General features: G+C 44.9%; 1 protein-coding gene across 1 annotated transcript in view; it reads right to left on the bottom strand.

The window, feature by feature from the left end:
* The window catches only part of LOC145350785 (uncharacterized), a 146,521-nt gene that overhangs the window by 43,556 nt on the left and 89,138 nt on the right, over positions 1-13,827 (bottom strand). Inside the window, exon 4 of the mRNA XM_080200079.1 lies at positions 11,266-11,371. Coding sequence (XP_080056205.1) covers positions 11,266-11,371 — 106 coding nt within the window. The remainder of the gene's footprint in view (positions 1-11,265; positions 11,372-13,827) is intronic.

Here is a 13,827-nt window from a genome sequence, read left to right as displayed (position 1 = left end):
GAATTCACCAGAACACTGCCATGTTTCCTTAGTGTAACGTCGTTCAATAAAAATCACTGACGAACCAGAGATGTGGCTGTGGCAAACTTTTCTTCAACCATGTCCATTAATTTTTGTCACAAGCCCCTTATATCCACCCATACCATACAGAGATAAATACACTTCATATATGGTATGGTGGCACAGTGGTTAGCACTGCTGTCTCACAGTGCCAGGGACTAGATTTGATTCCTGGCTTGGGTCACCGTTGGTGTGGAGTTTGCATGTTCTCCACGTGTCTGGGTGTGTTTCCTCTGGGTACTCCTGTTTCCTCCTACAGTCCGAAAGACATGCTGATTTGGTGCATTTGCCTCGGGTGACTGACTGTGCGGAGTCTTCATATTTCTCCCTGTGACTGCGTGGGTTTCCTTCAGGCGCTCCGGTTTCCTCTCACAGTCTGAAAGACGTGCTGGTTAGATGCATTGGCAGCGCTAAATTCTCCCTCAGTATACCTGAACAGGCACCGGAATGTGGCGTTTAGGAGATTTTCACAGTAACTTCATTGCAGTGTTAATATAAGCCTATCTGTGACACTAATAAATCAACTTTAAATCTTTTATGTTTAATAAACAAACTTCTTCCACCATTCAGTAACCAAGGGCAGCGAGGCACTCACAACAATCTAAAGACTCTCAAAGCACCCTGCTTAATGAGTTACAATTTACCAACAAATACTCAGAAAGAAAAATAAAAGTTCACTAGCATTCACTGTGAGAACAAGAGTGTTGAGTTTATCTATCAAATAATGGAGCCTATTAATCCTTTTTTACTTACAAACAGAAATGTGATGAGCCATATCTGGATTCCCTGTTAGCCTCATGTGGTTAATATATTGACCAACACTGTTTTTAAGGTAATCAACTGATTTTTTTTCAATCTGTGGTCTCTAGCTGGGAGCCCGAGGGTGTGGTTCAGACCAATGCCGACAGCACGGGCTTGATTCCTGTTCCGGTGGACTAATCATAGAAACTTAGAAACTAGAAGCAGGAGTAAGCCATTTGTCCCTTCGAGCATGCTACACTGTTCATTTTGATTATGGTTGATCATCAAACTCAATATCCTGATCCCCATTTTTCCCCATCTTCCTTAATCCCTTTAGCGCCATGCACTAGATCTATATCCTTCCCAGCTTCCTGTATTCTACTCTGCAGAAACTTGAGGTTATTTAAAGCTCTGCTCCCACGTCTGTACCTGCACCAAGTCCCGTTCACCAATACTCTTTGCTTGCTGTCCTGCATTGGTTTCCGGTCAAGCTACAGCCTCATTTTAAAATTCCCATCCTTGCTTTCAAATCTCTCCACAGTCTCACCCCTTCCCTACCTCTGTAATCTCCCCCAGCCTCAAAATTCTCCAAGATACGTCTTCCGCTCATCCAATGGTGGCCCCTTGAGTATTCCCAATTTTAATCACCCTGTGCCTTCAGTTGCTAAAGCCTCAGGCCAGAATTTTCCGGCCTCTCCCCTTGGTGGGATCTTCCGGTCCTGCCAAAGCCAATGGACCTTTGAATGGCTCACCAGAACTCATGGTGGAATTTTCCGGACCTAATTCATGGAATTCCCTCCTTAAACCTCTCTGACAAACTACTTCTCTTTCTTCCTGTAAGACACTCGCTAAAAATTAATATCTTTGACCAATCTTTTGGACAGCTGGTCCAAAATCAACTTAACGTGTCTCGGTGTCTAACTTTGCTTTATAACCACTCCTGTGAAGAACTTTGAGCCATTTTACCAGGTTAAAGGTTTGCTATAAACACAAGCTATCGTTGAATCACATCATGAAATTAATTTTTGGCATTCTCTGGAAGATTTTCCCCACACAACAGTACAATTTACTCTTGAATGAGATGGGGCACTACTGACAAGGCCAGCATTTGTTGCCCATCCCTAATTGCCCCTGAACTGAGTGACTTGCATGACTATTTCACAGGGCAGTTAAGAGTCAACCACATTGTATGGATTTGGAGTCACATGTAGGCCAGACCAGATAAGGACGGCAGATTTCCTTCCCAAAAGGACATCAGTGAACCAGATGCTTTTCTTTATGATAATTCACAGTGGCATCATTGTCATCATGATTGAGACTAGCTTCCAATTCCAGATTATATTTTGTTAATTGAATTTAAATTTTGACAGCTACCATGGTGAGATTTGAACCTGTTTCCCCAAAGCAATAGCTTGGTTTGCTGGATTACCATTCCAGTGACATTACCATAGCACCACTACCTTCACTTAGAATCATAGAATCCCTACAGTGCAGAAGGAGGCCATTTGGCCCATTGAGCCTGTACCGACAACAATTTGGGGGGCAATTTGGCACAATCACTGGTCTAACAGTGACATGCTCACACAACACTTCCCTATGTTGCTGCTCTATAATCCGGCTTCACAAGGTCAATAACATCTTCAGAGACAAACCATTATCGTTGTGTAAGGGCAGCAGCAATAACAGATGCTGTGGGTGAATCACTGATCCAATGGCATTGTTTGCATAGGACCAGAAAATTGGAATAAACTGAAGGCAATTGACTTACACCGATTAGCTGCACTCCACTAAATGGAGAGGATCGTCTGATGTGGATTTGCTCAGTCAGGACCTTGTCGATCATGGCAAATCAACTGGGGACTTGACAGTTTGTCTTTGTTCACAAGTACAACTCCACTTGTGCCAGGCGCTACATTTTCAGCTACCTTCTCCAATTAGATTTATGGTGACAGACACTCACCACCTTGTCACATTTTTACCCGCTTTGTTCTTGAGCCAGTTAGACTTACAGTCCAAGTTCTCCCTATGTTGTATTCCAAAGCCTTTGATTATTTTCAACACTATTTGAACAGCTTGTTTGTCATCTGCGCTGGGATAAGCGTCCAGGGAGTGATTAACAAGTCAGTGACCTTATCAAAGGGATCAGCTGATGTTAGTACCATAGGAAATGAAGCCTGAGAACTTTATAACTACTTTATCCACCCTGGGATGAGATTCTTTACTTTAATGTTGGAGAATCACTGGGATAATATTTTATTCTTTTACTATTCTTCGCCACTGCTGTTTTGTTTTAATCTACTTATTCTTGGGATGTGGGTCTATCCTAATAAGGGTCAACCGTTATATAGATGGGAACCATCAATAAGTCAGATGAGAAAAGCCTTTAGAAAGTTGGGATTTTGTAATGATCTGCCAATGTTTGTTATAGGATCTTTCCAGGATTTATTGAACTTCTTAATTTTGGCTCAGAGATTAAGTCTGTTTTTTAAATGTTTATTTATTAGCATCTCTAGTAGGCTAACATTAACACTGTAATGAAGTTACTGTGAAAATCCCCTAGTCGCCATGCTCCGGTGCCTGTTTGGATACACCAAGGGAAAATTTAGCATGGCCAATGCATCTAACCAGCGTGTCTTTCAGACTGTGGGAGGAAACCAGAGCACCAGGAGGAAACCTACACAGACATGGGGAGAATGTGCAAACTCCATACAAACAGACACGAACCCAGGTCCCTGGTGCTGTAAGGCAGCTGTGCTAACCACAGTGCCACCGTGCCACCCATTGATGGGACACGGACAATTCTGCCACAGGAGAGTGTGTTTTTCAGTGCATTGTACAACTTTAGTTAGGGCTGGTGTACTTGGTCACCACCTATGTCCCCTCCGACAGGGTGTGCTTGGCTAGTTCCCCGGGCAGCAGCAGAAGCACAGCAGTCTGGATCTCTTGGGAGCTGATGATGCTGTGCTTGTTGTAATGGGCCAGGCAGGAGCCTCACCGGCCATTCACTCGAAGATTTAAATCATGATGCTCATGGCCTTGGAGGAGATGCCGGTGTTAGGGCGAACCTGCTTCATCACATTGTAGATGTGAATGGAATAACTCTTCTTCCTGGACCCCCTCCTCATTTTGCCTCTTTTACTGGGCTTTCTTGGTACCCTTCTTGGAAGCTTGGACCTTCTTTTCTTCAGAGTTGGTGGGCGCAGTCTGTAGAAGCGGGTGGAGGGGGGTTTTTTGGCGGGGGGGGGGGAGGGGAGGGAGGAGGGGGCTTCCCGGCTAACAGTCTGATTAAATTTGACAAATTCCCTCTTGTTTCATTTATAAAATTTGAGTTTACTGACTTGCGCCCCTTTAAAAAGGGAGAAGTTTTTGTTAATTTGATTTTGACTGATGACACCTGTGTCATCCTAATTGGCATTTTGTAAGAGTTAGAATGCGAGTTGCTAAGCAACGGACAGTACAGCGGAGAGAACTCATTCTATACAGCCTGGAAAACCTGTCTCACCCCGGCAAATATGATTGCGCTGGATCAGGAATACCACAGTGACCTACAAATATATTTAGATTTGGCGAGCCCTTTCATTCTGCTCACATTGAAAATACTTTCATTCTCCTCATATGCAGAAAAAAGGACCAATTTAACTAAATCAGTATTGGTTTGCAGTCATCGAGCTTGTTGCCTTAATGGATAATGTTCCTTACTTTGTTTTACCAGAACCAATTCTATAATAAAGATTTAGTTCAAAATGTGATAACTTATATACAGCATATATAAATATATTTTATGGAATTAAAAAGTGATTAACAATTCATTTTCATAGAATCTGTGACATAAAATCAGGCCCTTCAGCCCAAACTGGTCCATGCTGACCAGAAGCCCAACTAAGCTAATCCCATTTGCCTCCATTTGGCCCATATCCTTCTAAACCTTTCCTACCTGTGTATCTGTCCAAATGCCTTATAAATATTCTCAATGTCCCTGCCTCAACCTGCAGCTCATTCTGCATACGTACCATCCTCTGTGCAAAAACGTTGCTCCTCAGGTTCCCATCAATTCTTTCCCCTCTTAACTTAAAGCTATGCCCTCTTGTTCTTGATTCCCCCAACCCTGGGAACAAGACCGAGCTCATTCACCCTATCTGTGCCTCTCAAGATCATATACACCTCTATAGATCACCCTTCAGTCTCCTCTGCTCCAAAGAAACAAGTCCTAGCCTGTCCAATCTCTCCCTATAACTCAGTCCCTTGAGTCCTGGCAACACCCTTGTAAATCTCTTCTACACACCCTCCAGTTTAATAACACCTTTCCCATAGCAAGGCGACCAAAATTGAACACAATACTCCAGGTGCGGCCTCACCAACATTCTGTACCACTGCAACATAAGTTCCCAACTTCTATACTCAATGCCCTGACTGATGAAGGCCAGTATGCCAAAAACCTTCTTCATTTACCTGTCTACCAGTGACTCCATCTTTTGTTGGAGATGGAATTCTGGATGCATGATTTTTATTCTTTTAGAGTTTGATAACATATTTATATTAATAAGTGTAATTCTAACGATTAAGCAGGGTACAGGAATGACACAAGTATCAAGTAATTTGGGATTATTTTGGGTTCCCCTTGTCCTGTTCCTGGGCAGGAGATGCCTACCTGAAAGCTTGGATTTCTAGTCCCTGCTGAGGGACAACTGAGTTGAAAGCAGTTGGCTCGACATTGGGTAGCCGGTGTTCTGAAACGGCCGCCACTATAATAGACCATGACTGCAGCAATCCCATAGAATTCCTGCAGTGGAGAATATTCTCCCTATATCTGCATGGATTTTCTCCAGGTGTTCTGGTTTCCTCCCACACTCCAAAGATGTGTAGTTCAGGTGGATTGGCCATGCTAAATTGCCCTGAGTATCAGGCCGATTAGCAGCGTAACAAGGTTAGGGCCTGGATGGGATTGTTTTTGGTGCAGGTTCAATGGGCCGAGTGGCTTCCTCTTGCACTATAGGGATTTTATGAAAGGGGCCCATCGAGTACGCACCGGCTCTCCAAAAGAGCGTCCCACTCAGGTCCTCTTCCCTGCCTTATCCCCATAACCCTCATGGCCAATCTACCTAACCTGCACTTCTTTGAACTGTGGGAGGAAACCAGAGCACCCGGAGGAAACCCACGCAGGCACGGGGAGAACGTGCAGTCTCCAGAAAGACAGTCACCCCAGGCCGGAATTGAACCCAGGTCCCTGGCGCTGTGAGGCAGCAGTGCCAACCACTGCTCCTGTTTATTATTATCCCCTAATATCACCAGAGTCTTGAGTAATTATATATCTAGAAGAGGAAAGAGCAGCTATGGGATAAAAATTTGAATCACGCCAGTCCACTTAGGCCAATGCAAAAGATCCCGTGGCAGTGCTCAAATGTTCCAAATAGAAGACAGACAGGATGATTTTATCATAGCCAAATGTCCTCAGCAGTGATGGGCTACTGAGAATTAAAAGCTGGGGATGGATGAATCCAGCCCCGTACATTCTGCTCTTTACAAAAGCCAGAAGCAGATACTGTGGAATCAGATGGTCTGCAAAGGTCATCATTAAATTGCTCAAGTAGAAAATCTGGAAAAAAGTGATGATAATGAAAAGCAAGCGTGACAATTTGTTTGATCAGGTAGAAGACAGAAGTCCAGGGCAGATTGGAGGTATCCTCTGATATCTTGGCCAGTGCTTAACCCTCATGCAGATTGGATTCTGGACATTCATCTCATTGCTGCTCATGAGGCTTTCCTGCGTGGGTCAAAATGAACAGCCGTGCTTGTTTATATTAAGACAGTCTACAGTCTGTCCTGTACTGCGTACTCCGCATTATGGATGGGATTTTCCAGCCACGCTCTCCTCAAGGCCGGATGTTCCTTCCCAAGGTCAATGGACCTTTGTATGGTCCACCCCCTCCATGGCAGGCAGGATGGGAAAAGCGTTGGTTTCCTCCGGGTGCTCCGATTTCCTCTCACATTCCAAAGATGTGCAGGTTAAGTGGATTGGCAAATTGCCCCCTAGCGTCAGGGGTACCAGCTAAGGCTTTGGGGATAGGGGCTGGGTGGGATTGTGGTCGGTGCAGATTCGATGGGCCGAACGGCCTCCTTCTGCGCTGTAGGAGTTTATGATTCTATGTCTCAAACCACCACCTGCACCAAATGTCTCAGAGGAATTGTAAATCAAATCCACTAATATTTGGAGAATTTTGTGTCAAAAATAGACAAATAATTAATGTGCCAGAGGGTCTCCTTTTAAAGAAGCTATAATTATCAAATAGAATTTACAGGCCTCTGATAACATAAACATTTCAGTTCTTTCGAGAGTTGAAAGATATCTTCGGTGAAAGCTGAATGCTGAAACAGTCCAGCCTTGCTTTTAGTTTGAAATGTAGTTTCATTCTCGCTGGTGTCCCACACAATGCAAAAACTGCCCCCGCATCTAGACACAACATTGAATTATGTATGTACTCATCGTCACCTTTCTACAGAGATTGAAAAGCATTCTATAAATAATTCCTTTTACGGCGCAGAGGATTTCTACGGTGAGTTTATGATGGGCTGTCATTTAAAAACACTCAATAATGACGATTAAATGCTCTCCTTGCTCCTCCCAGATCCACACACGGGGAAGTAACACCAGCGAAACAATATCCAATCAACCTTTTTGGTGGCAGCTCCTGGTTTTTACCCAACCAAATCCACCAGGAGCAGCCCCACCACCAACTCTCCTCAGTGCTGACGAACTTAAATAGAACTTCACCTCCTTCATTAGGTTGTAGTGAGGGGGGATGTGGGTGGGGGAGGGGGTTTTGTCAACCTGCAGTTTATGGGAGCCACCAGACGCACTTGAGAATTGTCGAAGGACAATATGGCATCAGACCTCATTTCAAATAGAACCATAGAACCCTACAGTGCAGAAAGAGGCCCTTTGGCCCATCGAGTCTGCACCGACCACAATCCCACCCAGGCCCTACCCCCATATCCCTACATATTTTACCCGCTAATCCCTCTAACCTAAGCATTTTAGGACACTAAGGGGCAATTTTAGCGTGGCCAATCAACCTAACCCGCACATCTTTGGACTGTGGGAGGAAACCGGAGCACCCGGAGGAAACCCACGCAGACACGAGGAGAATGTGCAAACTCCACACAGACAGTGACCCGAGCCGGGAATCGAACCCAGGTCCCTGGAACTGTGAAGCAACAGTGCCCACCACTGTGCTACCGTGCTGCCCCCCTAAAAATGTCTTTCGGGCCTTGAAGAATTGGTCATTTTTATTCTTGATTTCCAGCCCAGTACATCAAGGACCAATGTTGAATCCATTGTACTCATAGTATCTGTACAGTGCAGAAGGAAGTCTTTAGGCCCATTGGGTCTGCACCATCTCTCCCACAGATCATCTTACCCAGACCCTATTCCTGTAACCCACGTATTTACCCTGCTAATGCCCCTAACCTACACATCTTGGGACACCATGGGACAATTTAGCATGGCCAAAACAACTGAACCGGCACATGTTTGGACTGTAGGAGGAAATTGGAGCACCGGAAGAAACCCACACAGATATGGGGAGAATGTGCAAACTCCACACAGACAGTCACCCGAGGCTGGAATCGGATCCAAGCTCTTGGAGCTGTGAGACAGCAGTGCTAACCACTGTTACTGTGCTGCCCATTGCACCACTGTGCTGCCCATATTCATTCAGCTGTTGGCAGTGAAAGAGTAGCAGGAGCTTTTAGGGGTAAATTCTTAAGCAATCTTAATGTAACACTCGGTGTGCTTAGTCCAACCTCAGACTAGTGGGTGGAAATGAGTTGCAAATGAGCCAGCTCCCAACATGCGCACCTGGTACCTGACCCTCAGTGCTGGGCTGTGCTAAAGGTACCCTCTGCGATGGGTGTGGGACATTGTGTCTGAAACTGCTTCCATTAATTCTCATTCTCAGGATTGCTATCCCTCCAAGATTGTCCTGGGTTGTCTTTGGAGATTAACCAGCTGTGAACCACTCCCAGTTGGATGGATTAGCCATGCTAAATTGCCTGTAGTGTCAGAAGGACTGCCTAGCGTAAATGCATGGGGTTACGGGGATAGGGCCTGGGCGGGATTGTGGTCAGTGCAGATTTGATGGGCTGAATGGCCCCCTTCTGCACTGTGGGGATTCTATGATTTGCATCACTACAAAAGCCATAATCCACTCCGTCAGGCTGAAGATGGAGACTTTACTCGACAATGGCTGTTAACGTGTTCTTCCCAGCTCATTACAAGGAGCAATGTGTCAATCTGAGGTGATGCACGGACATTCAAAAATAATCACTTTGGCCGCAATTGCCAAGGTGTCTCCGGACATGAACTATTCAATTACCTCCTGTGGAATACACAGTCATTAGGGAGTGAGAGGTCATAAGATGGGGATTATCATTTTGAAATATCTTTTATACAAAATCCTGCTAGTTGAGGCAGTCCAGAGAAACAGATCTGAGGACAGCAGAAAACTGCTTATCTCTCTGTCTCTTTCTACTAAAGTGAATTCTGCCCACTCATATTAGACTGTGAACAATAGACAGAAAAATTCTAAATGCCAAAGTAGCATTTCCAGGAGGAAAATCGTGCATGTGTATGTGTATGTGTGTGCGTGTGTTTGTGTGTGTGCGCACGCGCGTGTGTGTGCATGTGTGTGTGAGGGTTTGAGTATGTGTGTGTGTATGTGCGTGAATGTGAGTGTGTGAGTGTTTAAGTAGGTGTGAGTGTGTGGTGGGTGTGTGAATGTGAGTTTGTGTGTATATGTGCGTGAGTCTGTGAGTGTGTGTGAATGTGGGTGCATCTGTGCATATCTGTGCGTGCATGTGTATGTGCGTGAGTGTGTGTGTGTGTGAATATGTGTGTGCACATCTGTGCGTGTGCGTGCGTGTGAGAGTGTTTGAATGTATGTGTGTGCGTGTGTGTGCATGCGTGTGTGTGTGTTTTTTGTGTGTGTGTGTTTTTTGTATGTGAATGTGTGAGTTTTTTGTGAGTGTGTGTGAGTATGAGTGAGTGTGTGTGTATGAGTGTGTGTGTGTGTGTCTGTGTGTGAGTTTTTTGTGTGTGTGTGTGCGTGTGTGAGTATGAGTGTGTGTGTCTGTGTGTGCGTGTGTGAGTGAGTTTTTTGTGTGTGTGCGTGTGTGTGAACGAATGTGTTTGTGAGTGAATACGTGTGTGAGTTTTTTGCGTGTGAGAGTGTGTGTGTGTTTGTGTGTGTCAGTTCTCTGCATGTGAGTGTGTGTTAAGCAACCTGGGACATGTATTTACTGTTTAGAAATATTTTCAATATCTTTACATGGGTGGTTTTAAACTCTTTTAAACTCAAGAAAGCCTGTTGGACTGAATACTTTGCAATCAGCATGTGAGTAGTTAGGTACATACAGTAAATGTCATTCATTCTTATGTATTTTAAAAAACTCTGTGATGATGAACTGTGAGAAAGGTGGAGTCCGTGCACCTTTCCTCACTTTTTTGTGACTACAATTTGGCCCAATGGTTCTACGTTGGCGATTAAGTTCCACTTTAGCCTGATGTCACCCTACTTCATCTCACCCCATCGGCATATTCTTCCATTCCCTTTTCTCTTGTGTTTATCCAGTTCCTTGTCATATACACTAATATTAATTGCCTGAGGGGACGCAAACACTGGGGTTTGGGGGGGGGCAGGGGGAGGGAGGGCAATTTCCACCCCAGGCTACCTGCTTCTAAACACTATCAAATAACCATCAAACCCCAAGTTTGGGTGGCATGGTGGCACAGGGGTTAGCACTGCTGCCCAACAGGGACCTGGGTTCGATTCCTGGCTTGGGTCACTGTCTGTGAGGAGTTTGCACATTTTCTTCATGAGTTTCCTCTGTGTGCTCCGATTTCCTCCCACAATCCAATGGTGTGTGGGTTAGGTGGATTGGCCAAACTAAATTGCCCTTTAGTGTCATGGGATGCATAGGTTAGAGGGATTAGCGGGCTAAATATGTGGGGTTACGGGCACAGGTGGGATTATTGTTGGTGCAGACGTGATGGGCCGAATGGCCTCTTTCACATTAGGGATTCAGTGATTCGAACCAAATACCAACTCAAATTATTTGTTCGTTTACGTATGTGTTTGTCCTGATTACTGTGATTTAGTATTTCAAAAAGAAGTTGAAAAAAGCAAATGGAACTCTTTGATTTTCTTTCTACCCTTTTTCATTCCTTCACCCCATTATACTGCACCTCCCTCCACCCCCACCGCAACTCTCTGACCCCCGCCCCCCTCCCCCATCGCTCAGTAAATCCATTCTCTGAAACACTTTCAGCGAGGGGGCTGGGGAATCACAGATCTCTATTAATAGAAAGTACATCTAGCAAAGGTCGTCTTTACTTAACCAGGCCAGCTGGCTGCTGATTCACTGCTTGTCCTGTGTGCATTTCCCAGGGAGTCACATGGCGGATCTTACCTCGGAGTTTGGTCTCGACGTCGGCCTTGGAGAGCCACGACACAGCGCTGCAAAACGCCTGGAAAGTCACCAGATTGTCCTGTGTGAGAGGCATCTGCTGCACCAGCTTTCACAGCCAGGAGACACATGGAGAAAGGACAAGCGATCAGAACAGTTTGTTTTATCTCCCTCCCTGTCTAACCACCACCACCACCCCCCCCCACCCCCCCACGCTCCTGTGCATTATAAATAGACAGGCTTCATCGCACCTTTGGAGACCAGCTCCTACGCCTTTGTCTGGTATTGGAGGGAGAGATGTCTTCATCAAGAGGTTTTGTGACAGATTTTCCTCCAAGCTCCCACTGGGGTGCGAGGTGGCAGGGAAAGGAGTTTCCTGTTTCCCACAGCAGGGACGTTCGCCTCGCTTATCAGGGAAGTCAAACCAGAAAAAAATGGCCAACGATATCCTCTCCTTAACAGAGGGGAGTCATCCTCTCACCAGCCCCTCTGATCGCTGAAACCTGGAAGTGAAATCTGAGATCACCTCCAAGATGAATCATCGTGTCTTGTGAGGAATGTCATTGTGAAGAGGAAATAAATAACTCTGTCCAATCAGGCTAGTTAGGCTAAACCAAAATCTGCGTTTGTGGTAAAGAGAAAGTCATGCTGAGGGTTAAAATGCTCAACATTAGCTAAGAGAGAAAAAATAGGCTCAAGTTTTGAATGCTACAGCTGAACTCTCTTCCAGACACTGATTGACCTGTTGTGTATTAATTCCCTAGGCCAGCGTCCTTGGCCCTGTTGCCCTTCATGCTCGTTGAGCACCGCAGGGACTGGGGTGTATTAATCGATCCCCTTAATCACATTTTGATTTAATGTTTTAAGTTTCCTTTCTGCTTTGTCTTTTGTTTGGGAGCGGTTCCCTTCTTTTTGAGGGCTGCCCTTCTTGCTTTGTCCCTGAGATTTTTAATTTAGTTCAGCTTTTCTGATTGGGGGTCTGTAACAAGTGGTGTTCCACAGGGACCAGTGCTGGGACCTCTGCTGTTTGTAATGTGTACAAATGACTTGGAAGAAAACTTAGCCCCCGACCTTGTTTTAGAGGGGTTGCTAACTCTACTTAGACATGTTCCTGGAGCATCATCACATCATCAGCTGTCTCCACAAACCTCGTCCCCTCTCCCCCATTCCCCCTATTCCCATCATTGTCAACTAACATGTCACACCATCCTCCCACACCAATCAAAAACCAAACTGACTCTTCAGTGATCAATCTGATTAGCAAGTTTGTGGATGATACTAAGATTGATGGAGTTGCAAATAGTGATAAAGATTGTCATAGAATACAGCAGTGTATAGATAGGCTGGAAAATTGGGTGGAGTAATGGCAGATGGAATTTAATCTGGACAAATGTGACGTGATGCATTTTGGTGGATCCAATTCAGGTGGAAGCTATAACATAAATGACAGAACCATCAGGAGCGTAGACACACAGAAAGATCTCGAAGTACAGGTCCACAGATTCTTAAAAGTGGCAGTACAAATGGAAAAGATGGTGAAGAAAGTATATGACATGCTTGCTTTTATTGGACGGGGCATTGAGTACAAAAGTTGGCAAACTATGTTACAGTTATATAAAACGTTGGTTAGGCCACATTTGGAACACTGTGTCCAATTCTGGTCACCACACCACCAGAAGGATGCGGAGGCTTTGGAGGGAGTACAGAAAAGATTTACCAGGATGTTGCCCGATATGGAGGGTGTTAGCTATGAGGAGAGGTCGAATAAACTGGGATTGTTCTCCCTGGAAAGACAGAGGCTGAGGGGCGATGTCATAGAAGTTTATAAAATTATGAGGGGTATGGATTGGTTGAACAGTTGGAAGTTTTTTCCCAGGGCAGAAATGACAATGGCAAGGGGACACAGGTTCAAGGTAAAGGGGGAAAGGTTCAGTGGTGGTGTGCAGGGAAGTTTTTTATACAGAGAGTGGAATGCACTGCCAAGTGAGGTGTTTGAGACAGATATGTTAGCGATATTTAAGACTTCTCTGGAAAGATACAAGAACAGACGGGTAATAGGGGATATAAGCGGTCGGTCTGTACAGGACAATGTGATCAGAACAGGCTTGGAGGGCCGAAGGGCCTGTTCCTGTGCTGTACTGTTCTTTGTTCTTGCTCTTTGTTCTATTTGATTGGCCATAAAGAAATACCTCGACCTTGTTTTAGAGGGGTTGCTAACTCTACTTAGACTTGTTCCTGGAGCATCATCACATCATCACATCATCAGCTGTCTCCACAAACCTTGTCCCCTCTCCCCCGTCCCCCCGATTCCCATCATTGTCAACTAACATGTCACACCATCCTCCCACACCAATCAAAAACCAAACCGACTCTTCAACGCACAATTTGATCATTCTTATCCATCAGTAAAATTGCCCCTTTGTTCATCCTAACTTCACCACTTTTATAACAATTAGACAGAAATATACAAAGAATTATTTTTCAAAAGAAGATTTTTGATTGTCCTTATGATTTTTCTCCAGTGAAGTGCCTTGAGGTGTTTTACCATGTTACATGCAAGTTGTT

This window comes from Carcharhinus amblyrhynchos, chromosome 1 (genome assembly GCF_965287045.1).
Source record: "Carcharhinus amblyrhynchos chromosome 1, sCarAmb.v2.hapA, whole genome shotgun sequence".
Lineage (NCBI taxonomy): Eukaryota > Metazoa > Chordata > Chondrichthyes > Carcharhiniformes > Carcharhinidae > Carcharhinus > Carcharhinus amblyrhynchos.
This window is presented reverse-complemented; position numbering and strand designations above follow the sequence as displayed.